The sequence below is a fragment of the Erithacus rubecula genome, assembly GCF_903797595.1.
Source record: "Erithacus rubecula genome assembly, chromosome: 2".
In the NCBI taxonomy this organism is placed as follows: Eukaryota; Metazoa; Chordata; class Aves; order Passeriformes; family Muscicapidae; genus Erithacus; species Erithacus rubecula.
Window position 1 is genome coordinate 5,943,043 of NC_136685.1, and position 25,261 is coordinate 5,968,303.

The 25,261-nt window shown below is 41.9% G+C and overlaps 1 protein-coding gene across 1 annotated transcript in view; it reads right to left on the minus strand.

Annotated features, from left to right (window-relative positions):
- PTCHD4 (patched domain containing 4) overlaps positions 1-25,261 on the minus strand; it is a gene marked incomplete at its 5' end in the record, with an annotated part of 83,121 nt that overhangs the window by 52,537 nt on the left and 5,323 nt on the right. Inside the window, 1 exon segment of the mRNA XM_079298434.1 lies at positions 6,328-6,808. Coding sequence (XP_079154560.1) covers positions 6,328-6,808 — 481 coding nt within the window.

Genomic DNA, 25,261 nt, shown 5'->3' on the forward strand with positions numbered 1-25,261 from the left:
AAATGCTTGCAGCAAATTAGAAGCAGTTCAAATGGCAGCTACCAGCCTGTTAGCTGCAGGTGGAGAGCTGAGGAAGATGTTTTAATGATACTAACATCAATAACAGACAACACTATTTGGAGACTTCTCTCTCTCTTTTGGGACAAATGGGTTGAGTTCCAACTAGAGACAGAAGAAGCCAGACTTTACCTCCCTTTGCTCAAGCCACAAACACAGAGAATGGATTTTGCATTTGCTCTGTCATTACAGACCTGGCAGTGATAGTCTGTGCTTGGGCAGTGGTCCACAGGTAAATGCTTCAACAAGTGCTGAGCCTCAGAGACACTGACCTGCAGCCCCACTGTCCCTGGAGGATGACATTTGGGTTGATAAGAGACCTTCTGAAGAGTCTGTACAGGAAAAGAAGGGCTAGAATTCCATCTCTGAGGGATTCAAGGCAGTCTGTGCATATCTGCTGTACGTGCATCCAAGTGTCTGTATCTTAGAACTTATGTGTATCACAGAATCACAGAATCACAGAGCAAATTAGGTTGGAAAAGACCTCTGAGATTACTGAGTCCAGCCTGTGACTCAACACCACCTTGTGAAGTAGACCTGAGTGCCTCATCCAGCTGTTCCTTAAACAGAATGCTGTTCCTTAAATTGCTTGCCTGCAGGATGGTGACTCCACCACCTCCTTGTGCAGCCTGTTCCAGTGTTTAATCACTCTCTCTGTGAGGAAATTATTTCTCATGTCCAAACTAAATGTCCAACCTAAATGAAATCAACATGCAGAAAAAGTGCATCCAATAAAGAGCCTCAAATAACCCAGTCCAGGAATGAGCTTATTTTACCACCCTAAAACCACAAAACCTCAGGTGTTAAAGTCTGACCGTCACCATTTCAGGACATAGCTGCAGGATCAGGCTGCATGGTGCAAGTGCAGCAGATTATCCCAGAAAGGCTTTAGACTTCTACTCAAATTTCAGGAAAGATTGTTCTTGGGTAAAATTTCTTTCCTATAGAAATGAAAAAAAAATCCCACCTACTGCAACAGGAAGTAGACTTGTCAGGAAATACACCATGTTATGGGGAAATCAACTTTACAAATATACAGATATGGAGAATTTCTAAACCAAATAATATGAATTATTTGTGTTAGATGCCCTTCCAAATAAATAATCTTAAACATTTTTAAATCTTCCAGTTTCTTTCCCTGTTGGCTTTTTTTGTTTTTTCATCTTTTTATTTTTTCCCATTTTCCTCTGTAAAAGTCAGTAACAGAAATTTTATAATTGAGGACAAGGCACTTTCAAGACCTTAAAGACCTGCTGAATGAGATCTAAACAATAGATTCACTGCATTTCTAAGATGGAAGGGTGGGGGTTTATGTTAGGAGGTCTCTTTTCTCTAAAGAATTGTTCTATTGCTCCTCATCCAGATAGGAGGTGATGGTGCAACATGAGATTCATATGGGATTTGCTTTACTGATGCATTCAAAAGGACAAACCCATAGTCTGAGTCACTCTTGAAATGTTTCTGTTCCATTTGTAATCAGAAAGTCCATTTCTTAAAGTAAAGGTTAGAATATTGTGACACTTCAGGTAAACTAGTGACAGCCTGTACTTTGGCTCTCACATTTGTCTTCTGAGGTTTGAAAAAAATAATTTCTCATCTGAACTAAGATTTTTTTTCTGCAATTTTCCATGACTCTGCTGCTAATATAATACTGTGACATCTCAAATTTACTGAAAGGTGATCACCAGTCATTATTTCAACAACTGCCATCTGAAAGAGGTTAGATGGCTTCTATCTGAAATGCTAATAACTGCCTGGAGTCTTGTCTGTTACTGCCTTGGTTCCTCCTTCCATTTGAACAACTCTGGGGAAGGAATAATAGGAAATTTTAACAGAAAAATCTGTACTGAAAGTACAATCTGTGCCATCCATCTTGAGCTCTTACATCAGGCATGGTGCTGCTGCTAGATACAGACAGCTATTGGTTCTTAAAGTTTTTGATTCTCCTTACTACATCTCTAGCAGCAGGAGAGATGCAACACTGCAAGGTGTGGTAGGGAACCCAGTGAGATTAATGTTCTCTGAAGAGTTGGTCACAAACAGCTGTTCCCACAAAAATCCTATGGACTTCATGGTCTGGCCTTACAAATGACAGGAAGTATTTCTCACATCCACCGTGAATCCAACCTTCTAAGAAACACACACCCTTTATAGCACAAGAATCATAATTACACTATAATTGTATTGTAGGTGGGTTTTTTATCATAAGATTTCCACCCATGTATATAATGAAGTACTTCATGGACTGGCCAAAAATAATTGCAGTGTAAAATGATGTAATTGGTACACCTGCATTTAAAAATACACAGTCAGGACCTCAGCTGAGTTAAATCATTATCTCCCTGATGATATCAGTCTGGTTCCTGTGCATTAAAAAGCAGATCATGGGAGCAATAATATCTCAATTATGCAGTTAACCTTCTGGTTATATTAATTAGTGATGATTAGGCATGGGAAACCATAATTATGTCACGTACATAACACCCCTTTGAAATTGCTTATGAATCTAAACACAAAAGGCAGATGTAACATCTAACCAGGGCTAGAACAAATCTGAAACTTAATTATATGACCCTCTATCCTCTGTCTGAAACACAGCCTGTCATGACAGCTCTGCTGATGTTAAATTTGTTGAAGAAACTGCAAGTTTTATTTGTCCCAGAAGAGAAATGCAAGGTAGAACAGTCTCATATTCTGATTTCACATGCAGGTTATTAAATTCTGACTAAAAAAAGGACAAATAAAACATTTAGGCCCAATTCAGTGAATAAAAAGGAAGCTCTGAAGCTAGAGAAGCACCTTTGCATTAACTCACAACATTTATCAATTTGTCTGAGGTGTGAACAGCTAAAATCAGCCTCCATTGCTCCTGCTTGCAGGAGATCCTGGGAGCCAGGGAATTATTTGCAGAGCTTCTTCTGAATGATTGTGAAAATGTGGTGGTAGACAATGTACTGACAAACTTCTTCCAAAGCAGCTGTCTGAGAAAACTGTGGTTGGGAGAGGGGAGTAAAGCAGGGTTTCCCACTACTGTCCTCATGCCTAACTCAAGGCTGAAATTTTTCACCTTCAAGGAAAAAGAAAAGCCAGTCTGAGCTAACACTCTTCCCCCAGTGCAGCAGAGCTGTGCTTTATCCCAGCAGAACCTTTCCCTCACAGCAGGACTACAGCAAATAATTATGGTGGAGGTCATTCAGTCTAAATTTAGAAAAATATTAAACTTTCCGCTTTTCTATAGGCTTCTGTCACCAACTGAAACCTACAGAAGCTCTGCACTGCAAGAGGAATTGTGAATCTCAACACCCAGGGTTGTTCCTGTTATTCAGATGGCAGCATCCTGCCAACCTTGCAGAGAAAAGGACAAGCCCAGAAAATCACAAAATTTCCATTAAAATTAATCCTTTGAAAAGTGAATGCTAGAAGAAACTGAATATTTTTTACCAAACAAATGTACTTTAAATGGATGGTTTGCAAATGTCAGGTTGAAGTGTTCCAAAGTTGGGAGCTGCCAGAATTAATGCTGCCTGTGCACTCTGCATTGTACTTGCAGGGTCTTTGTCACTGTTATTGCCTGGCTTCATTTTTTTCAACCTAAGTAACTTGACTTTGAAAGTTTGGCTGGCAAATCTGGAATTTGCAGATCAGGGAAACCCCACCTTGAACACTTGTTCTTCTATATTCACTCAATTACTATTTGATGTGCTGGTACAACTTGGGCCAGGGTTATTTATTGACCCACAGAATCATCAGTCTTGGGGTCTTCATCTTTCTGTTCTGGGCTGTCAGATCAGCCCATGGCATCCAGGTCCAGCAGGTCCTGCCCAGTGAGGTCCTGGGTGTATTCTGGTCAGAGAAGGTCTCAGTAGGTGGCCCTTAGTGTCCCTTAAGGGACTTTGCAGAATGTAACCCAGTTAGGCTTTGGTAAGACATTCTGGATGTCTTTTTCCTCCACTAAACTGTAAAAGTGTTGCCTAATATTTCTAAGCAGCAGCTCCCAAGCATTGCAAGCTGTTGTCTAATGATATTTTCAATTCAGTCTGATACTCCTGAATGAAATTTCTGAAGAAGTTACATAAATGCTTACTTTTTCAACCTGAATTGCAATTCAATGTAATATTATAGAAACAATCCTTGCAAACATCTCTCTTCAAGAGAGGTTGTTTTTTCCTTTCCTTTTGCTCTTGGCAGTGGCTGTGACAAGAATGACAGAGCAAAACACAACAGAAAGTTATAAATGTTACTTTTCCTAAGACAGCAAACAAAGTCATGGTCTACCAAGGTGAGCAACTGAGGCACTCTGCTTTCAGAAACTGTGACCTGTGTCTCACCCTGGGGCTGCAGAAAAGGTTTAAATTGAGGAGCTCCTTGGGAGTGACAAGTCTGGGACCTGTCAAGCAAAGAGAATGTGCTGCCCATCTCTCCAGCCATCTAAAAAGAGGCACCAACAGAGGAATGCACAATTTAGGGAAGGTGCTTTCCATCACTTCAGGATTTTTTCACCTTTACTTCACCTTGCTGCACAAGTTTCCTCCTTTTGTCTCCTCCTTTGACATGCACCTCCTGACACACAAGGAAAAGGTTGCCAAAACAAGCATGACCTACTCTTCACTTCATCCCTTTTTCCAGTCTTTGTTTGCTAAACCCACACCCCTCACACAGGTCAGGATTCACTAGTCACAGCCTGGTATGTTCTCTATGTCTTTCTTCCCTTTCCCCATCTCAGCACTTTCTTTCCATCAGCTCCTCTGACAGCACAGAGCCATGCACTGAAGAGCTGGCACAGGGCAGTCCACGGCCATTGCCACAATTTCACAATGAAATGATTGAATTAGGGGCTTTGGCACAGCCTGGTTTGTCACTATTAATGAGGCTGAACCAAACATGCAATTCCTTGGGGTCTTTTCCCCACTCCTCTCTCTCCCTTCTGGAATCTTTACCAATCCCTCCATTCCACTCCTTCCCATCTCAAGTAGCTGCTGCAGAGATTCTGAGAGCAGAGCTGATGAGGCCATAGCTCAGCCCTTTTCTTTGGTGACACAGATGCATTATTAGGGGCTAGATTAAACAGGAGGTTGGGATTGGGGATGCATACACCTACAGGAGTTTTCTTAGGGGAAGATAAAATAAGATTTTTTGAGAGGTTGAGGTTTTAAGGACCCTTTTTCCAACCTTGATTCTGGCTTGGGACTTTACATATTTAGTTGACTCCTACCATAACACAGTACATGGTCTTGAGGACTAGAAGCAGGTATGACACTTTAGAAATTAGTCATAAAAATGCAGAACTCTGGCCACAGGTAAGATTTTCTGCCATCAGAAATTGAGCATGAAAATATTTAGTTCTGAAATTTTGCACAGAGATTTCACTGGAGTTCAGAGTCATGGTATGGCAAAATTCTGACAAACTTGAATATGAGGGAACAAACCAATGCTGCCTCCATAACTGAGCTGAGCACATTTCCCTCCTCCTTTCCAATGCAACTTCCCAGCAAACTCATCAACCACATGAATGCACTGGAAGTGCTTGTTACCAAACAGTAACAGAAGAATTGAAAGCAATTCTTCTGCCTAAAGATCTGGGTTTTACATTTGTTCTTCTTCCACACCTTCCCCTGTCTGGGTTCAATGCAGAGGAAATCTGCAGCTGATCTGGGATTTCACAAACCAAGGGATTACAGCCTCAGACCTGACAGGCCCCCGTGCTCACAGCCTGGCAAACACCACGACTGTAATCTCCTCTCTGAGATAAAGTCCATCAATCTTATTCTAACACCAACCTGTCCCACTCTGCCCTTCAGGCAGAGCTCAAAGGAAAGCCCTTCTTGGGAAGGATGTCAAAATCTGCCCTTCCTTGGTACCCTCCTGTTTAACTTACTCTTTTGGCTGGCCTCCCATCAAAGTTGGGTCAACACACACCCATTTTGTCTGCTGAGCTGACTAGTTTTCAATAACAATTTCTCTTTCATTCTGTAACAGAGATCAATAAAACTGCCCCTCTCTCATGTTGGCTGAGATTCCAGGAATGTCATTTGCTTTTTATTGTTGCTACTGCTTTGTTTTGCTTCCATTTTTCTTTGGGTTATTTTTCTTTTTTTTTTTTTTTTTTTTTTTTTTTTTTTTTTTTTTTGGCAAGGCACAGATCAATTTAGAGAGATGAAAATTACTTAGATTTTCACTCAAAGTAAAATCTGCACTTTATAACCCAGGATGCAATTTACAATTCTGTCCTTAAACTCCGTTAATCCTATTATTATGAAGATAAATAATTACCCATAGCGAAGAAAGGGATTCCCAACAGAGTAGAATTATATTTTCCATCAGTAATGAAAAATATCCCTGCCGCAGTGACACTGGAAATACAGATAGTGAGCACTCCCAGGAGTCCCAGGAAAGGTTTGCTACGCAGGCAGTCCTTCATGGAGCTCGAGAGGGTAGCAGTCAGGAGAATCAGCATCAGGCTCACCAAAATCTTGCCCCTGGCCAACAGACTGGTCTGGTGGAAATCCTTCCAGAGGCTGAAGGATGCTAGTGAGTAGAGCTGCAGGTCCTGGTGATCCAGCTGCATCTTGTGCATCAGTTTACAGAACTCGCTCTCCCACTTCTCCCCGATGAGGTCCTGGGTGGCAGAGCCATATGTTTGGAGGTAGTAAGTGATTTGGATGGCTCTGGCTGATTTGACTCTCTGGTCCTTGCTGTTGGGCACTTCCATCACCCCTCCCAGCTGGTGGCCAATGAAGCTGCTCCTTCCATCCTGGGGGAGAAAGCAGAAAAGGTGAGTGTGTGGTTTTTGTGCTTCTGCTGTGCTGCAGTGACAGACTGTCCCTCTCAGACATGCCAAGAGCTCTGCTCAGACACTGCACTCAACAGGAGCCTGGTTATTCACATCCATGCCCTGGGATCTGCCCCTGCTCCCTGCCACACCTCTGCCTTGCTCATTATGGGCTCATCTGCATTCCAGGGACTGCTCATTGCAGTCTCAGGGATTCCCAGATATCCAGGGCCAAAATGTTGCATGCAAGCTCCTCACCCCATGGGAGAGGATGACCTTCCATATTTAACTGATGGACAATGACAAATCTCCAATTACTACAAAACGTTTGAGTTGAAGATTAATTTCTGGAAGATTTGTGATTTCTTGACACTTTGGAAATTATTTTTTAGATGTTGGAAATGTACAGAAAATGAAGCCAGATTTCTCAGGATACAGACAGATACACAAAGTTTAATATTCACAGTTTAATATTCAAAAAGATTCACAATGTTTAATTTTCTGTCCCTAGAAAAAAAGAATTAAAATCAGACTTTTTAAATCGTTAATTTGAGATTTCATGGATTTATATCAGTGGCATAGAGAAAAGAATCTACCTTACACCTAAATGTAACCAGGACTTGTTTTATTATATGTTTCAAGACGATAAATGTTACTTTGATCTCACTTATTTCAGTAAATGCTAGGACATATAAAATTCCAATGAGTAAAGGACACATCAAGTCCACTCAGCCTGTCTGTTAAGACCAGGCCTTGCTTTTTGTTTCTGTAAAATTATCTGGCTCCATTTATTTTTTTTTCTTTTATTCTTAGAAGAATTTAATGAAAAAAGTCCTGTAAGAGAGGTCCTTGCTCTTTAGCAACTGGTTGTAGGATAATTGTATGTGCCCCTTCCAAGACAGGGTAAGCCTGTGCAGGTTTAGAAGATCAAATCCAGTTGCAAACTGAGGAGTGAGACTCAGTGATAAAACTGCCCCAGCACAAATAATCTCTTTATTCAAAAAAGTCTAAATCCAGGGATTGTCTCTTAAGCACCAAATAATATTTTGCTTTCTCCCCAACATAAATTGGATTATAAGTTTTCACATTTGTTTCTCTTGTATTAAATAAACACATAAAATTATCAAGACAGTTGATGTCTAATCTGTCTTGCAGCAGTGAGTTCATATGAGATGACATTCTTTGCTAGGCACACTACTGCAATGAGCTGACAGCTTGAATTTGGGAGAGGCTCTGCCCTCCCCACACACATGGAAGCAGTCATCTGCAAAAGGCCAGAACCATTTGGGGGACTCACTTTTACATTAATTTCATCCAGCAGTACCCATTTCTAGCAGCACCTGTGCTGCATGCAGGTCATTATCTGAAATTGCCAGACCTGCTCATAGCAATGATTCCCATGCTAAGGAAAAATCACTGAAATGAGGCTTTATAAAACTTAGTCTTCCAGCATGTTGACTCATAGAGCAAATAAATATCTGAAATCAGGAGACAGTATTGAAAATGTTTTATATACTTACCTTGCCTTCAATCAGGTATGAAAAGGAGGCAATCCTCCCACTGAGAAATTTCTGCCTATGCTACTTTCATGGCAGGAGCTCACATTGTTCCCAGCATTTGCCTGCCACAGCCCAGGGAATGTGACAAAGTGCTTTTCAGAAGTTCATTTTTCCCTTATTCCCAGTTGTTATTTCCCACCAAAATAGTGGCTTCTGGCAAGGGTATCCTGGCACAGCTGACATAAAAGGTGAGCTGCAGTCTAGTGCCAGCTCCCCAAATCACCTGGAGCCTCACTGCAAATGTCACATAAGCACAGACAGCTATCACAGAGGGGCAGCTGCTGCTGCTCAGACTCCAAAAAATCCTTCTCCCCAGCATTTCATGCTCAAATCCTGTTTGGATTTTTTATTTCTACTCTTTCTAAGGAGAGGTCACACCTAACAGTCAAACACTCACAAAAAGTGCATTTCCAAGCTGGTAATTAAGGTTTGAGCAATGCAGTCCTGGCTCAGATTGATACAACTTTGCAGCTAAAAATCCCCACTTGGCACCGCTTTGCAATTTGGGAGAGAAAATTCACATTTCCTCAGTGTCTGGGCAGTGCTGACATTCAGAGGCTTGCAGGCACTGCAGGACTCTGTAGCAGCACAGCTCCCAGCCCAGGCAGAGCACTGTAATTCAGGTTTCATTGATTCACTATGCAGCAGGCACGGCAAGGTTATGGGAAACTTTGTGATGACCATCTGCCTTCCCCTGCGAAGGGTGCAGCAACATTTCAAAGCAGGCAGCAGAGCAGGCACAAATAAATCATGTCCTGCCATATCTCCCATGAAACAGCAGATAAGGGCTATTTTTTACACTGATGTAGAATAGGGCACCCAGCTCATATGTCAGCAAAATAGAGAGCAAGCTTTCAGATGGAATCGAGGAAATCACAGGCGCCGGATTGCTGCGAGGACATTTTGTCTGTTCCTTCTTTTTGGAGGCAAACTGTTTCCTACAAAAGCAAGGGTTCTGCCTTTGCTGCAGGTATAGCCTGCAAATATGAGCATGGCTCCACAGCACTTGGGAAAGTGGGGCTTTTATCTGATGCAGCTCTTGGAGAGTAATAGAATCACAGGACAGCTTGGGTTGGGAGGGACCTTAAAGATCATCCCATTCCAAGCCCCCAGCCATGGGCAGTGACACCTTCCACTAGTCCAGATTGCTGCAGACCCTGTCCAGCCTGTCCCTGAATATGTCCAGGGTTGGAGCAGGCACAGCCTCTCTGCAGTGGTTACAATCTTAGTGAGGAAAACAGAAGAAATATGGGGGAAAATAGTCATTTGTTCATCCCATTTTATGGATAACAACTGATGTGTAGGAAAATGGAGACCCAGTGCTGCCAACAAGACTTTCAGCACCTCCCAGAGCCCAAGACAGGGACCTAACCATTCTTGGAGTCTCATGGGATCTTCAGGGGAGTTATTCACTGCTCCAAGTTCTCTGTTGTCCTCTAGGACCAACTCAGTGAAAGAACAGGACATAAACTCCTAAACTAAGCCTAACATCTGGGAAACAAAATGTGGCCACAATGAGCCAAGCAGGTTTTGAATAAGATTCCACATAGTTCTTAATGAAAAAAGGTGCTTTCTGCTGATAATTAGTGTGTCCTACCTGGTATATACCTACATACTGCTATTTTTAATTTCATAACATAATTTGATGTTTCAGACTACAGACCCCTTACACTTTTTGCCTACATCTGCTTTTACTCTCTGATACTATATACAGAAAAAGAACCCCTGCCCCAAATAAGTAATGATAATAAGTATTTGTTGGACATGATTTTATACCCATGTATCTCCAGAAAACATAAGATGCTAATTGACTTTAGCAAGGTCACTTGCATGGTTGGAATCTTGTTTCAGATTCCCAGGCTGTGCCTATGTGTCTCTCTCTCTTCTTGTCTGATTTTTTTTTTTTTAATGTCTGATGAAATCTTAACAGTGTCTGTTCTTCCAGATTCTTATAGCAGGTAATTCTCTCCAGATCTAAGCATCTTTAAAGATGCAATGAAATATAGATTTTCTGCTGGGGATGTGATATTTCATCTAAAACAGGGGGCAAGCAAAATTCTTTGCTTCAGTGGACATTATTAAATTGTTTTTTGTGTTCTTCCTTCTCTTTTCCTAGTTGCCCCCAAGCTATTTGATATATTTAGACTCTGAAAGGGAGGGGAATGAGAGCTAAGCTGACAGGCATGAGCAGCTTCACCTTCCTTTTCCCCCAGCATGATGGATTTTGCCACCTGTGTCTATGCAGACCTGACCTTGCTTGTGGCTGAAAATCCAAACTCCTTGTTGGTTCAGCAGTAAATTCACCATTTGTGAATGCATGGGTGCAGAATAAACTCCTACCATGTTTCAGGCTGGAAATTTATCTGTACAGGATGCTTGGACCTTAATTTCCTAAGAAGATGTGTAAGTGGCTTGGGAAGTTTGAGTTGCTCCAGGGCTGAGAGCCTCTCAGGTTAAAGGAAACCAGCTGCTCCTACTGAGCTAAATATCTTTTGTTAGTGATAATAGTAGTAGGCACAGATCCTCTCAGCATGCAACCCACAGGGACACTGGAAATACTCCCTCACTGCTAAAATTACCTGTGGCCTTTTTTTGTTGTTGCTGTTTTGGCTTTTTGTTGTTATTTTGGTTTTGTCTGTTTTTTGTTTGTTTGTTTCTTTGTTTGGTTTTGGGTTTGTTTCTTTTGTTGTGGGGGTTTTTTAAATTTATTTGTTAGTATTTTTTTTGTTTGTTTTGCTTTTTTTTTTTTTTGTTTTGTTTTGTTTCCTTAATATTTTTAATGCAGCTGCTGCAGGCCCAGTTCCCACTTGGGACTTCTGTGTGGGAACATCTCTGTTCTGAATGGCATCAGCCTCCACTGGCTTTCCTCTCCCAGGGAACAGAGAGAGTTTGAGGTATTTTGGAGGGCATGGCTCCTGCTTTCTTAGCACTTCTCTCAGCAGAGGTTAGGGGAGCAAGGGTTTTAAAGCTCTTTTCAGATGCCTGGCAAGGAGGAAAGGAGCCCTTGTTCCCTACTGCCTGATCACTCTCATTCAAGTACACCTACAGGACCTTAGCCAGCAAATTTATCTTTATTTTTATTTTTCTTTAACTGCTACCTCTCATCAGCTGGAGTGATAGATCATTATCAAGCTACATTATAGAAATGTTAGGATAAAGCTTGCCATCCTGCTTGCATGCTGTTTTATCTTAAATGCTTAAACTGTTCAACAGAGGGCAACCAGGAATGTCTGCTGAAATACTTTGTGTGATAAACATCCTAATGAAATCAATGCAGTTGTTTCTCCCTCTGATAAGGACATTCCTACTTTACTGTAGGTCACAGAAAGTATTATGCCAAAAACCACGGAAGTTAGGATGAAGCAAGTTTCTTTTCAGCCAGCTGCCAGTTTTCAAAGCAAAAAATAATAAAAAATTTATATCCTGTTTCATTTAAAGTTTAACATATTGGGCTGTTCATGTTCCCTTCAACCTCACTGTAAAACTTTGGAGGAAGGTTTTTTCTCATCAATCAAACTGATTTTTCTGTCCCTGTCCCCAGTACAGTTATGCATGGAGATCTTGTACCAGCCACCCATTTCCAAAAATTCTCACAGCATTCCTTTCCAGAGCAAGGCACATAATGCTGATTCATGTCAGCATTTTCCCACACATTTTTCATGTAGCAGTTTTCCTGCCCTTGCAGCTGTGTAGGTGCTCTTGCACTGTTTGCTGAGCAGCTGCTCTGTGTGGATGGAGGATGGAGGGAGCACCCAGAGCAGGTGATCACAGCACATTTGAGGCAGAGCTGCACCTTGGCTGGCTGGGAACAGGGACAGAGCAATGGCCAAGGGGGCTGCTCACATAGCAAAAATCAATCCTGCGAAAGTGGCCATGAGAAGTTAACCAGGAAATTATTGTCTAACTCTCTGCTGCAATAAAGAATTCAGTTATTTCTGGCTACCCAGCAATGATGAGGCTCAGCTCACCAGCTGGCCAAGAAAACTTGGTTTATGGTCACAGTGAAGAGTCAGGCACATCCAAAGGATGATCTGTTCCATCCTGAGGTACAGGTCAAAAGCAGATTTGTTCTCTGCAGTTGTCTATCTCTCTCCACTTTAAGCAGAGGCATGAGATTACTTAAGAATTGACCCCAGATTTTATCATGTTAAAAACTGCCTGACCTTCCTTGTCATTCCTGCTCACACCAGCCCCTTCACAGATGTGTCCTGCTGGACAAACCCACAGCCCCTCAGCCCCTTCCCAGGGAAATCATGGACTCCTAGGGTGATTTTAGTGAAAGACAAAAGTATACAGAACACCCAAAGGGGAACCAGAACCACCTGGCACCTCTTTCTGATGACTCTGGGGCTGTGCCCTACCCTTAACAGCTTTGGGTTTCTAGTTTTTGATAAAAGAAACAAGAACAGATGAAAAGTGTTTCAAGAGACTTATATATTGTAGTATTAATAACAGAGAATAAGAGAAATGTCCCTAGAAGTAAATCAAATTATGGAAGAATTCATAAGGGTGCAGTAACAGAGTGGGGCTGCTTTTAGAGAGCTCTTCTCTTGGAGGAGCTTCTGGCAGTGCACAGGCTGTTTCTGGGTGGTGCTCCTCACTTTGCTCCTTCAGGGTGATCCTGCCAGGTTTTCTAGCAATCATAGTGTGGTCAGGGTTGGAAGGGACATTTGAAGGTCACCTGGCCCAACCCTCAGTGAGTAGGAACATATTCAGCTAGGTCAGGCTGCTCAGCCACATCCAACCCAGACATGAATATTTCCAGGGATGGGGCATCCACCTTTGGCCAAGCTGTCCCTGTGTCCCACCACCCTCAATGGGCATCTCTGTCAAGGCAAGGGAAAGACAGAAGGGAAGGAAAAAATGATCTAACTTCACCTTCTGTTTCCTTTGCACACCCCTCTGGGAAGAAAATACAAGATAAGCCCTCTCCCTCCTACACCAGCTTCACTTCCCTCCTAAATATTTCATCTTTACATCCTTTGCAGCCCTCCTTCTTCAAGCTGTTTGTTGCTCAACTGATCCCTTCATTTACAAGGTCAGATTCCCATTCAGTCCATCTCAATTGCCATCACAGTCCCTTTTGGAACAGAGGGATAAATTACCTGCCCAGCAGTTTGTCCCAGCTGTCCCGAGCAGCACCTGTGCACCCAAGGACACACTGGTGTCCTTGAAGCTGATGAGCAATACCCACATGGGCTGTGATCACTCATCTCCCTAGGTGGGAAGGGTGCTGGAAGGTGGGGGTGGGTCACAGACAGCACAAAGAGAACTGCAAGCACTGGGGGATGATTTTTGGGCACAGCTGGTCCCTCTGCCTGTCTCTCTCCAGGAGCTGGACACAGGCACAGCAGTGAAGCAGCTTTGGCAAGGGCTGTTCAGGCAGGTGAGCTGTGTCTGCAGCCCAGTCCCATGAGACAGGACACAGCTTTCTTTGGATGCCCAGCAGCCTGGGGATTGCTCAAGAGGAAGGTAGGCGGCCCAGCACAGCTTGTTGTAGGTGACACAAATTCACCTTCTGCAGGAGATCCACGTCAGCAGGACCTCTGAAGTTGTAGGTTACCCTGTGTGTGTAAATCTACCAGGTCAGGTTTAAAACATGACTGTCCTCTTGTTTTCAGAGCCCCTGCTCCCCCCTCATCATTCATTGTCCTGGGAGTCTGTGCTCTGCCTGCCCAGGGTCACCAGCCCTCGAGGCAGCACCTTGGGACCAGCCTCTGCTTTTCACAGCCTGTCCTGCCACGGGAGGAATCATGGATCAAAAGGTATGGCTGCATCTGTTCCCTAAATCCTCCAGGATAAGGGATGATAAAAGCAGCCAGTGCAGATCAGAATTTTGCAAGGACGTGCCAGGTGGGGGAAACCCAAGCTCCTGCATTCCATGGCAGAGCTGTGGCTCTCCACCTATGCAAACTGGGAAAACATTTGAGCCTCTGTCAGATGCTAAGTCATGAAAACTTCCCAGGTACAATTGAAAAAAGAAAAAAGGTGCTGGTCTCTGTGGTCTTGCCCACAGCTACTCTTCATCCCAAAGTATTTTGTTTGTGTCAAGTAGAAACACAGGAATAAATCACTGACAGCAATACCTCAAGGGAATTGCATGAAACACCAATATTTGGATATATACGGTTAAACACTATCACTGACATATGCAGGGATGTGTTTGATCCATTTGCCATCTCTCATGTTTGGCAGTCTCTATGAATCTATATCATGAGTACTTTTAACCAATGAATACTCAGTATTAATTCTGATTTCCTCCACATCTTAAGTGCAATATTAAAAGTGTTCAAAGGAAAGGAAGAAAATTGCAACAAGCATTAAAAAAGTGGGTTTTTTTTCAGTGCAGACCAGTGATCCATCTAGCCAAATTTTCAGTTTCTGTCCATTTCTAAACTATGATGAACCAGGACAGTGTCTTCCACGACACAGATGGAAGAAACCTTTGGGAGTCTCAGACATTGTTGATTTTCCAGCTCTTCAACAAAAACAGAAATGAAATGAGCTGCTTGGTAAAAGGAGGGAGAATGAACTGTTCAAATTTTTAAATAGATAAACCTTCTCCTAAAGGCAGTGATTTGACTTATATTAACAATGAAAAGTAAGTGAATTAATGAATTAAAGCTATCTTTGTACCCCACTGAAATCCAACAGTTTTGTTATCTCAAGAGGGTCACAGATTTCTCTAAATGGATTAAACAGGACAAAATTCAACCAAAATTCTTTCTATGTCTTGAGAATATTTAATACCAAGATTTCTTGAAGTCTTATATGGAGATATAAGTTAAACAAGATCCTAATTACTAAATTAAAAAATCACCAGAACACACCAAAAATATAGAAATGTTTCTTTCTTGTCTTCTTTCCCTATCAGCAAAAGACATAAAACTGCTTGAAAAACTTCATCCCATACTCCATAAACCCAAGCTAAGGAGGTTTTGGGTGGATGAGAATGGGATCCAGTGACTGTCCCTAAGAGGAGATTCTAAAAAGACACAGGTTTTTACTGACATATTTGTGGGCCCTCTTGCTTTGTGAGAATCCCACTCTGTGCCTCTTCTAATTGCTTTCCCTACACCACTTGAAGTCCAATACACAGAAGAAATAGGAAGGAAACCTGCCAGAAAGTGAAAGGGATTGGATTTGCCTGGTTTTATTACTTCATTTAAAGGAAATGTTTAAAAACAAACAGCAGAGAATAAAAAGTGAGCAGTAAAGCAGATCCACAGGAATCATTTAAGCTCTTACAATCTGAAGTTTCAATAATGACACAGAAAAGGGTGCCTTTTTCTTTTTAAATTATGTTTTATGTTGGCAAACATCTCTTTAATTTTATCTGTCTCTCCTCATCTTGTTTCCTCCAGGGACCAGCAGCCAAAGTACTGAAACACTGCAAAAATGTTCTATCAAAGGCAGGAAGGAAAGAAGTAAGTGAGAATCAGAAGAGCCAAGTGTGATGTGGCAAGATTTTGAGGCTAGAATGGTTTTGAGGTTAATTTACAGGTAGCTGGATTAGCTAAACTCAGCCTTTGAATACAAGATGCTGCTGTGCTCTTATCCAAGTCCTAGCAGGGACTTCTGCTCTCACAATGCTCAGTAAGATATAACAAGGCACTGCACAAAGCAGATACAGTTGAGGACACTTAACACTTCTAGTTGAAAATTCCTCTTTTCTAAGAGATAATTAATCAGTTTCCCCTCTTTTTTTATTATTCTCAAATTTGGCATTGTGAAGCAATTTCTCTACCGTGAAGCATCCCTCCCTTGTCTCCAGCACACACTGGTTTTTAATGAGTTTGGCCATTTGTTAGCTGGAGAGAGCCAAAAAAATGTCTAGTTTCAGATGTTTTCCTTTTTTATTCCTTTTTCTCTTTTTTCATGGTGCTGGAAGAGGATCTGGGAAGGGGAAGTGGGAATGAGGCATTTAAGTAGGCCTGTGTTTGTGCATTAAAATCTAACTAAAGCTGGTGTTCTGCTGCCTCCCACCCAGGGTACTTTTGAATTCAGTATATTCACAGAGATTTGTGACACCCACATGTGAACATCAGCAGCTAGCTTTTATATTTGTAAATTCTGTCTCAAGATCACCTTGTAATGTGTTCCCTTCATGGCAAAATCTTGTGTTCTTACAGCCCATAGAGATGAAGGTGTTGTCATGTGTGATCCTCTAACAGGTCTTTTTAAATTCTTATCCCAGTTAAAAAAAGTAAAGACCATGTCATCCTGTGGAATTGTTGAAAAACATGCAGGTGTGGTGTCTGGGGACATGGTTGAGTGGTGGACTTGGCAGTGTTGGGTTAATTGTTGGACTTGATGTTCTTTCCAATCTGAATGATTCTATGATTCTCCACTTTGGGCTTCCCACTGCCTCTCATCACTGCAGAGCTCTTACACTGGAAGTTCACTGACACTATGAGGGTTGGATTTCTGTATTTTCTCAGTCACTCTGTGAGAGAAGGTGTCTTGCACTGTCTCAGCACAGGGCACATTGCACAGGTATTACACAATAGCATGAGACAAGTAGGAAACTTTACATCATCTCAAACCCTTCACCTAGAGATTGCAGGGGTGCCCCTGAACAAGGTCTGCATGCCTGGAAATTATCTCAGTGCAGCCTCTGTGCTGTGGAGGACTGGGCGACACAAACCAAGCCCAGCAGATGCTGAGGTCTTGGTTCAGCCCATAATCACTGGTCACCAGTCAGGTTCTGGCAGGGCCCAGGACCCTGCTGTGCAAGGTGCTGTGCACACACATAACTGGAGAAGCTGCCCATGCTCCACAAATCTTCCCATTCTGGTGCTGGACTTCCTTAATCACTGAATTTCTCAGTGTGAACTGGTGATTCTGCCAAAGGAGAGCTCCCTTTCCTCTCTGTCCTAAGCTGGCATCTCCTCCCTGCCAAGCTTGGGAGCAGCTGCTCATGTGGTATGTGGCGAAATATATTGGAGAAATAATCCAGTTTAATGCAAACTTTTTAATACAAAAACAAAAACCAACCAACCGAAAAAAGCCAAAAAACCCCAATCAACCAACCAACCAACCAACCAACCAAACAAAAAAAAAAAAAAAAGGGAAAACAAAGATTCAATCCCTTGATCTCCTCTTTGCTGCCATCTGGCAGAAGATTTCTTTAATTTTCTCTGCTCAGACCCCCCAGTCTGGTGGGAATTTCAGTTGTGCCACACCTAAACAGCTCCATCCTAAAGTTGGCTATAACTCATAGCTGAGTATTTGTCCTTACTCTGGGTGCACTGTCCCTGTTATCTTCAGGGAGAGTTTCTGATTTGTCTGATGTGTCTCTTGGTCCAGAACAAAGCTCAGAATATGAGAAGCCACAATTGAGGCTCTGAGGTCCTGAGTCTGCCTAACCAAGGCATGAGGTTAGAAATGACAGAACTACTCTGAAAATGTCAGGACTACTTCACTGCTTGCTACAGGAAAATAAGAAAACAGGGCACCTCTGGAGGGCAATTTTTATCTTAAATGGACTGAATCTCATTCTTAGGGATTTTAGTCCTCCTAAAGCCTACAATGCCCTAAAGCTTAGTTTATGTACCTTCATAAAATGCTTAAAGTTAGGTTATATGTGTTCCTAGATGTGTACATTAATGTAGTGCTGCTGTTAAGAATGAGCTCAAGAAGATACAAAGTAAGATGAATATTTAATTACCGTGCATAGGCACTTCTGGAGAAATGCAAAAATTCTCTGTAAATAATATTAATACTAACAACCATCTTTTCAACTTATTTCAGATGTCTCCTTGCAATACATTAAAGCTTTTCTCTCCAAATGTGCATTTTACAATTACTGTAATGCAATAGGTGTTAAAAAAGGTTTTTCAAAATCACCTGCTGTGCAAAGTGATTTTTCAATTTTATATTAGTATAGTCTATTTGGAAAGGCTTTGGTTCTAGCAGAACAGGGAAGATTGGACTTTTAATTCTAAAACAAAAACTGCTGCAGATGGTGGGACCTTGTGTTATCTAGCCACCTTTGGATTTCAAGCAAATATTTAGGGAAAAATTCTGATAGAGGAAGCCAAAGAGTAATCAGATGGTAAAGCACTTCTAGATGATGGAATTTCAGCATTTGTCTTCTGAGCACTCTGCAAAATCTCTGTCTCCCTGATGCAATAAACTGCCAATATCTGGCAATCTATTTTGGACTAGGATGGCATTTAATTCCAGTTCCTTCAGTGGGAGCTAATTCCTTATTCAGATTAATGTATTTTAGTTCTTTTGCAACTGTCTAATAATAATTTCCAAAAAGAGTTTTTCAAAGCCCTGTCAGAGATTTGGAGTGAGAAAAAGTTTCAATGGACTTGAGAAGGAGCCTAGATTTTCCCTGTGAAATTACTCTGGGAGGTTTTTTCTGATGCCAGTGAAAACACAGATTATTCCCTAGGATTTTTGGAAAAGCTTTACATGACATGAGCCTTTTCTGTAAAGATCTCTAGATTTAGCATATCCTCATACTAACAGAAATTTCATGGTATTTTTTTGGGTGATTTGAAATAAAAGTATAGTGGCATTAATCTCACCTAATTTTAACCATCTGAAAGGTTAATGCATAATATGAATATTATTTATCTGGTCCACGATGTCTCTGAATGGTGAATTTCTCCTGTCCTAATGTAGATGTTTAGAAAAAAATGAAATTAATCACTCCTGGAGGTTCACTCCTATTCTCTGGTTGCACATTGGACTCACTTCATATTAGATGTTGAATAGAAAAAGACTAAGAGGAAACAGAAGTGTTGCTATTGTGACTCTCTGCATGAGCACCCACAAATTTCTCCACACAGACACTCATTCAGGGTCACAGCCTCATTCTGAAGACCAGACCAGGACCCATCCACTGCAGCAAAGGTCCTGATGTTGTGGGCAAAAAGAGGAGAAGAAATGGCCTGACTCCACAATTCTTTTCACAACCATCACCAGCCATTTCTTAGACAATCAATCTGCAATTGAACTCAAGTTGGACTAGAAATAGTAGGATATGATCTGGCTGAATTTTTCATAACCATCCCATTTAACTAAGTTTTAGGACTGTCTGCTACCACAATTTTTCTCTCGCACAACCAGAATGCAGTTAAGAAATTACAAAATTCAACAGGGACAAAATTGAGCCAATTTGTGGCATTAGGGGTATGAGGATTTTCAAATTTGAGCTGCTGGGGAGCAATCAAACAATGCACAACATGGCAAAAGGACTTTTACAAATCATCCAAATCCAAACCAAATCACCCATCAAAAAATCCACAGTCAGCACAAAACTCCAGAAGAGGACTTGTTTCACTCCAGAAAGATAACAAAAGAAACAAAGAGAAGCAACATTCCAGCAAGGTTCCCTGACAATTTAACACATCCTGTCCTCTGCAGCCTCCACAGCACTGTTCAAACTCTGCACAGGAGCTCTGTGTGTCCTGCTGAGCTTCAAGAAGGTGAGGGAGGAAGGAGAACATGGAGTGCTGGAATTTCTGTGCTTGCAAAGCAGAGTCAGAGTCAGAGTAAGTGCCCTTTCTCTGGGGGCAGCAAAACTCCAACTTTGTCTTTGACCTTGGTCATGTCATTTAAGTGCTGCACCTTCACTTTGAGATTGGCAGAACTCAGCTAGCAGGAATCAATTCCAAGGGAGGACCCTACATTTCCCTTTGGCACCAGAATGCAAACAAAGCTCTTCAGAAAATGGTATTAATTTCTGCTCAGTTTCTAACTGCTCTGGATCTGCCTGTGTAAATTCTGTGACTCAGCTGCTGCTGACATGTCCTCCTTGCTTAATATTATCTGTGAACTTCACTCCTGTGCAATTCAATTCCATTTCCTGATAATTAACAGAGATGTTAGATGAGACCAGACCTAACACAAATCCTCCAGATGCCCTGCAAGATACCTTCCATAAACTTGTTCCATTATCATTTATCATGATTCCTAGTTTACAATCTTTCAGCCAGTTTCCAACCCACATGACTGATTTCCCATCCAAGCCAATCTGAATTAATTCCTCTATTAGGGTTTCCTCATAATCCTGCACAGGCCATGGAATGGGTTACACTGACCTTATAAACCTTTAATGTGTTTCACCTCTTGATGTTACATGGAAGAGGCTCATAAAACTCCAACAGCTCTTTGCATTTCTCCAGCAGCACCACCGCCCTTTATGATGGGAAAAATCAATGTAAAGGAGAAGTCTCTGCAGAATATGAATTCTTGAATGGATACCCTGCACCAAAACCACCATCCCACACCCCAAACTGCTCCTTTACCAAAAACCATCTGCAATGTTGTCCTTTGTGTCCACAGTATCCTCATTGAAGAGGCTGTGGGAAAAGCCAATTCAAGTGGTTTAGGTGTGAATCTGAGTATTTTGAGCTTCATCCTGGGCTATTCCCTATCCTGGTTATCTTTTTTTTAGCTGCTCTAAAGGAAATGAAAAAACATCCCATTCTGCCTTATTTTTCTTTTTTATTTTTACTACTTTAAAATGTAATTGGGTTTTCCATAACAAAAGTATCAGAATAGTTCCTAAAAGAGCTTGGCTCAGATCTGTTAAGTAGTGACAAATGATCTGTTTTAACTTGCCTTTTGAGGTGAATGTTGTGATGAAAAGACCATGGATCATATGCAATTACAGCATTTGGCATTTATATAAAACAAATTTCCCTTCACGGATGTCCTCTTTCTCCCTCTTCCAAAATCTGATAATTGAGGCAAGAAGATGGTAAAAGTTGTAAGGATAGGAGCTTTATTCTTTCAGGAGTTTAAAAAAAAAACAACAAAAAAGCCACTCTTTTCTTTAAAGTTAAATTCCCAAAACCGAAAATGAAATGCTTTATGAGAGCAGGGGAGCTCTTAAGCTTGTCAGGCTTGTAAAATTTATTTTAGGGTATATACCTAAAGCCTAATGCTTGTGCTAATCTTGAAGCCTGGGGAAAGAAAAGAGTAGAGAGACATTTGTAAATCTTCAGAAATGTTCACATTTCTCTGCTGGTGTCCCAAATTTCTATGCTATTTACAATGACAGATCTGCTGTGCACCAACTGGGTGACCAGTGTTTTCTACAAGCAGTTGGGAAATCAGTTCTGGACAGAAAAAATAAAGTTAGTTAACTAAGAAACACCACTGTTAGAAAATTTATTGCCACATATTCCAGCCACTCCTGAGGAGAAGTGGGTTTGTCATCTGGATGTGAGTCTACATGGTAAAATCTGTTTTGGGGGGTGTTTTGTGCTTATTTGTGAATAAAACCTCACTCAAAGAGTGAAGAACATGAACAAACTGAACTGTGAATTTTAGGGGATAAATGCACATGAGTATTTCTATGTTGCATCTACTCAGCACTGAATTTGTTAATGAATTTGTTAATGTATTACAATCTGCACTAAGAAATCATCCTGGAGAATGGTTAGGAAAAAGGTGATTTATATTTAAGTCACAGATTCTGTCAAAGAGATGGAATTGCATAATGAAATACTGCTAACAACATCTTTCTTCTTAATGAACCACACAATTTTTTACAAACTAAATCAGATTTGAAAACAGGAAGCCAGGATCACTTGTCCCATGGATACAGTGCTTTGGTGTTCAGTGTAAAATGGCATTAACAGGAGCCAGAGCACCCTCCTGGTGGGTAAATTTGTGTGCAGGACTCTGGGCTGTGTCCTCAACCAGCTGGGTGACTTTATTTTACTGCAATTTTCCTTTCCTAAAGTTTGAACATGGGATAAAAAACTTCTCTTAAAGTGACCTTGGTGTTTTCCCCTCCTTTGCTCTCTAAGCTAAAGTATAATGTGAGAGAAAAGTATTTGTGGAATAATTTTAAAAGATTACCTAGAATGAACCATTTTAATACAAAAAATGGGAACATTTTATTAAGGGCATGTCAAAATGGAACTGTGGGAACCTGCCCTTATTCTTCCATCCTCCAAAATGAAATTATGGGCAGGGTGGACATTGTTTCAGAAATGCTTTTAGTTTCAAGAGTGCTGTAACTTCAGATAGAAAAAGGTTTTTGGGCCAGCCAGGCCATGCATGATTTAGTCCAGATAATTCAGCATTTAGAACAGAAGCAGCAAAACCCTGCATGGCCACTGCTGAATCGTAGCTCCCTTTAGGAAGCTGTTTATGTTGTGCAAAAATGCACTATGCCTGTGGTAAAAATAACACCTGCCCATCAGTCTGACAACACTTGTGTAACCCTGGTGGAAACAAGCACACAAAGTGTAAGAGAAACAAGACCCTGTCTTACACAAGGGCAGCTTCTCAGTCTTGTTTCAGACTTGGGCAGGAGGGCTGGGTGCCCCAGAGGTGCCCTGTAGGTGATGTTTGTCCTCACATGCTGTGAGAGGATACATGCAGGTGTTTGGGTTTCCCTGTGCAAGGGTTTAATGGGGCTCCCAGGTCTCCATTAGCACAAAGAAATAACTGTGGATCTTTAATCCCCCTTGCTTACACTGCATGGCGTGGGAGTCTCAGTGGTGTTTGCTGCCTTCAAAGGTGTGGGGCAGGAAGGCAGGACTGCCCTTTACCTTCTCAGGTGCCCTCAGCACAGACAAGCAGGCTTCAGGGCTTGTGTAATTTGTAAAGAAGAATTGTTCTGCAAGACACCAAAATATTTGTCATCATGCATAGTCAGGAAAGACTACACACATGTAGTGCAAACAGATTTTTAGCTATAGTCATTATCAGATCAAAACTTTCTGCAAATTAGCCAGCTAGTGACATGGCAGTCTCACAACCCATGATCACCCAGCAGTTCCCTGGTGTGATGCCAGTTTGATGGCAAGAGTGGACTGGAGGAGGGTGTGTTTTGTGGCAAAATATAAAACTGGGGCGAAGAGCTGATCTGGCCAGCTCACAGCTGTGAAGGCTGTCTGGTGTGTTGCAGAGCTGCTGCTGGGCATGCAGGAATGCTGCTGTGGAGGAATTGCCTAACAATGTAGGAGTGGTGCTAAGGAGAAGAAAAAAACTTCAGCAAAATTTCATACCACAGCTGCCACCAAAAAAAAAAAAAAAAAAAAAAGATTACCAGTTTGTCCTTGAGCTGATTCCCCAGTAAATCTTTTTAGATGGAAATCTTTCTGCTGCCCCCAGTTTACCCTGGATAGTGTCATCAGAGATCTCCAGCACTTCACCTTAAGCTCCTGCCCTCAGGTGGCCTGGCCAGTGTAAAACTGAGGCCAATTCACCCCCAGGGAGGGCAGGGCTGGGGCAGTGACATGAGCCATGCATGTGATCCCCCCTGCACTGCTCAGGAGCTCAGCCACTGCTCTCTCCCTTTGTGGGTTGTTTCACAGCCTCACTTCCAAGAATTTCCTTTGCTGCCTATTCCCCACATGGGCACCTTTCCCCTTGGTAGGTAGGAAAACAGAGAACAGGAGAAATACAGTGAGGAAAAGAGATGCAGAACACTTCATAGCTTGCTCTTTCTGCCTCTCATTGTCATCTCCTTTCTGTCACACACACTATCTGCTTTCCTACATTGTTGAAGAATTTTTAACAGCTCAAGTCCCAGCCCCATCTCACTGTTTGCAGTATGAAGGGGCAGTGGATGTGGGGCCTACAGAAATTAAAAGTTTTCAATATAAATGTGAGATCATGGTTTCCCCAAATCAATTCACTTCTCTTGGAATACCATTCAGTGATTTTTTTTGGGTGTGACTTCTGTAATAACCACTGCATAGAGGACTCATCTCAGTGGCTGAAGAGGTTTAATATGGGTTTTGCTCTTAGATTACTGTTTTCCAAATGCCTACCCCAGCCCTACCTACATCACTGTTTGCCAACTAAGATATGCATGCTAATGTATACGCACATATTCATAAAGGATGCTAAATAATTTAAGGCTATAAAGACCTTTTGGTGAAAACATAGGGATAACTGTTATTTGTCAGTGTAGAAACACTGGTAAACATTAACCAAATATTTTAACCAATATTTTATTAGGAAAGTGGCAAAGTTCTGCTGGGCTTTGTCCCCTTGGCAAGCAGATGACATACATCCCAGATCCACAGGGATGAGCCATTATTACTAGCAGAAGGGGTTTGTAATTGCATCTTGCTCTTCTCCTAAACAACCTTCCAATTGCTTCTTTATTAATATTCACATCAAGGCCTGGCACTGCACAAAAGGCCATGTCCCCCTGCAAGTGCTGACAAAACCAAAGAGTAGAATTTGGGAGGGAAATCAGACAACCAAGGTCATCCAAAAGGTCAATGGAGAATATTTCCTTTATAGTTTTCTATCTGGCCAGAGCTGTGAGCTGCTGATGGGAAGGAATGAGCCCCACAGCCAAGGAACTTGTTCTCTCCACCCCTGGTCAGCTGAAGGTGGAATGTCCCTCAGAGGTTGACAAGGAATGTTAAGTTCTGAACTGAAGAACAACAGTTCAGAAAGAACATCCAAGCACTCATTCTTGCTTTTCTGGGACTCTGCTGCCTTTCTGCTGTTTGTTTACATTGGAATAGCTTGTCCTGGTACATGTTAACCCAGATTCATGTCCTGGTGCAGTCAGGGCTCATAGTCTGGCCTTTCTTTTACAGAAGAGGGTTTTCTTAGTGCTTGGTTTATCAGAGCCAAGGAAGAGAACTCTCCTAGTGTACTAAGCAAAGGAAGGAGTGAAGAATTCTCCTAAAAATGCAAGGAAGCACTTAATTTCTTGCCCAAACTGAGCAGACAGGCTGCCTGCTCACATCCTCAGAAGCTGATATGTGCAGAGACATCTCCCAGCAAAGGCACAGCTCCACCAGCCCATCCAGGTGAGGAGGGTCAGGAGCCCTGCCAGTGCTGCTGAACAGTATGGAAACACAGCTGGAAGAGTAAAAGTGGCTTTTTTTCCCCCAAATTATCTTCCCAATCTGTGAGCCAGAAGATGCTC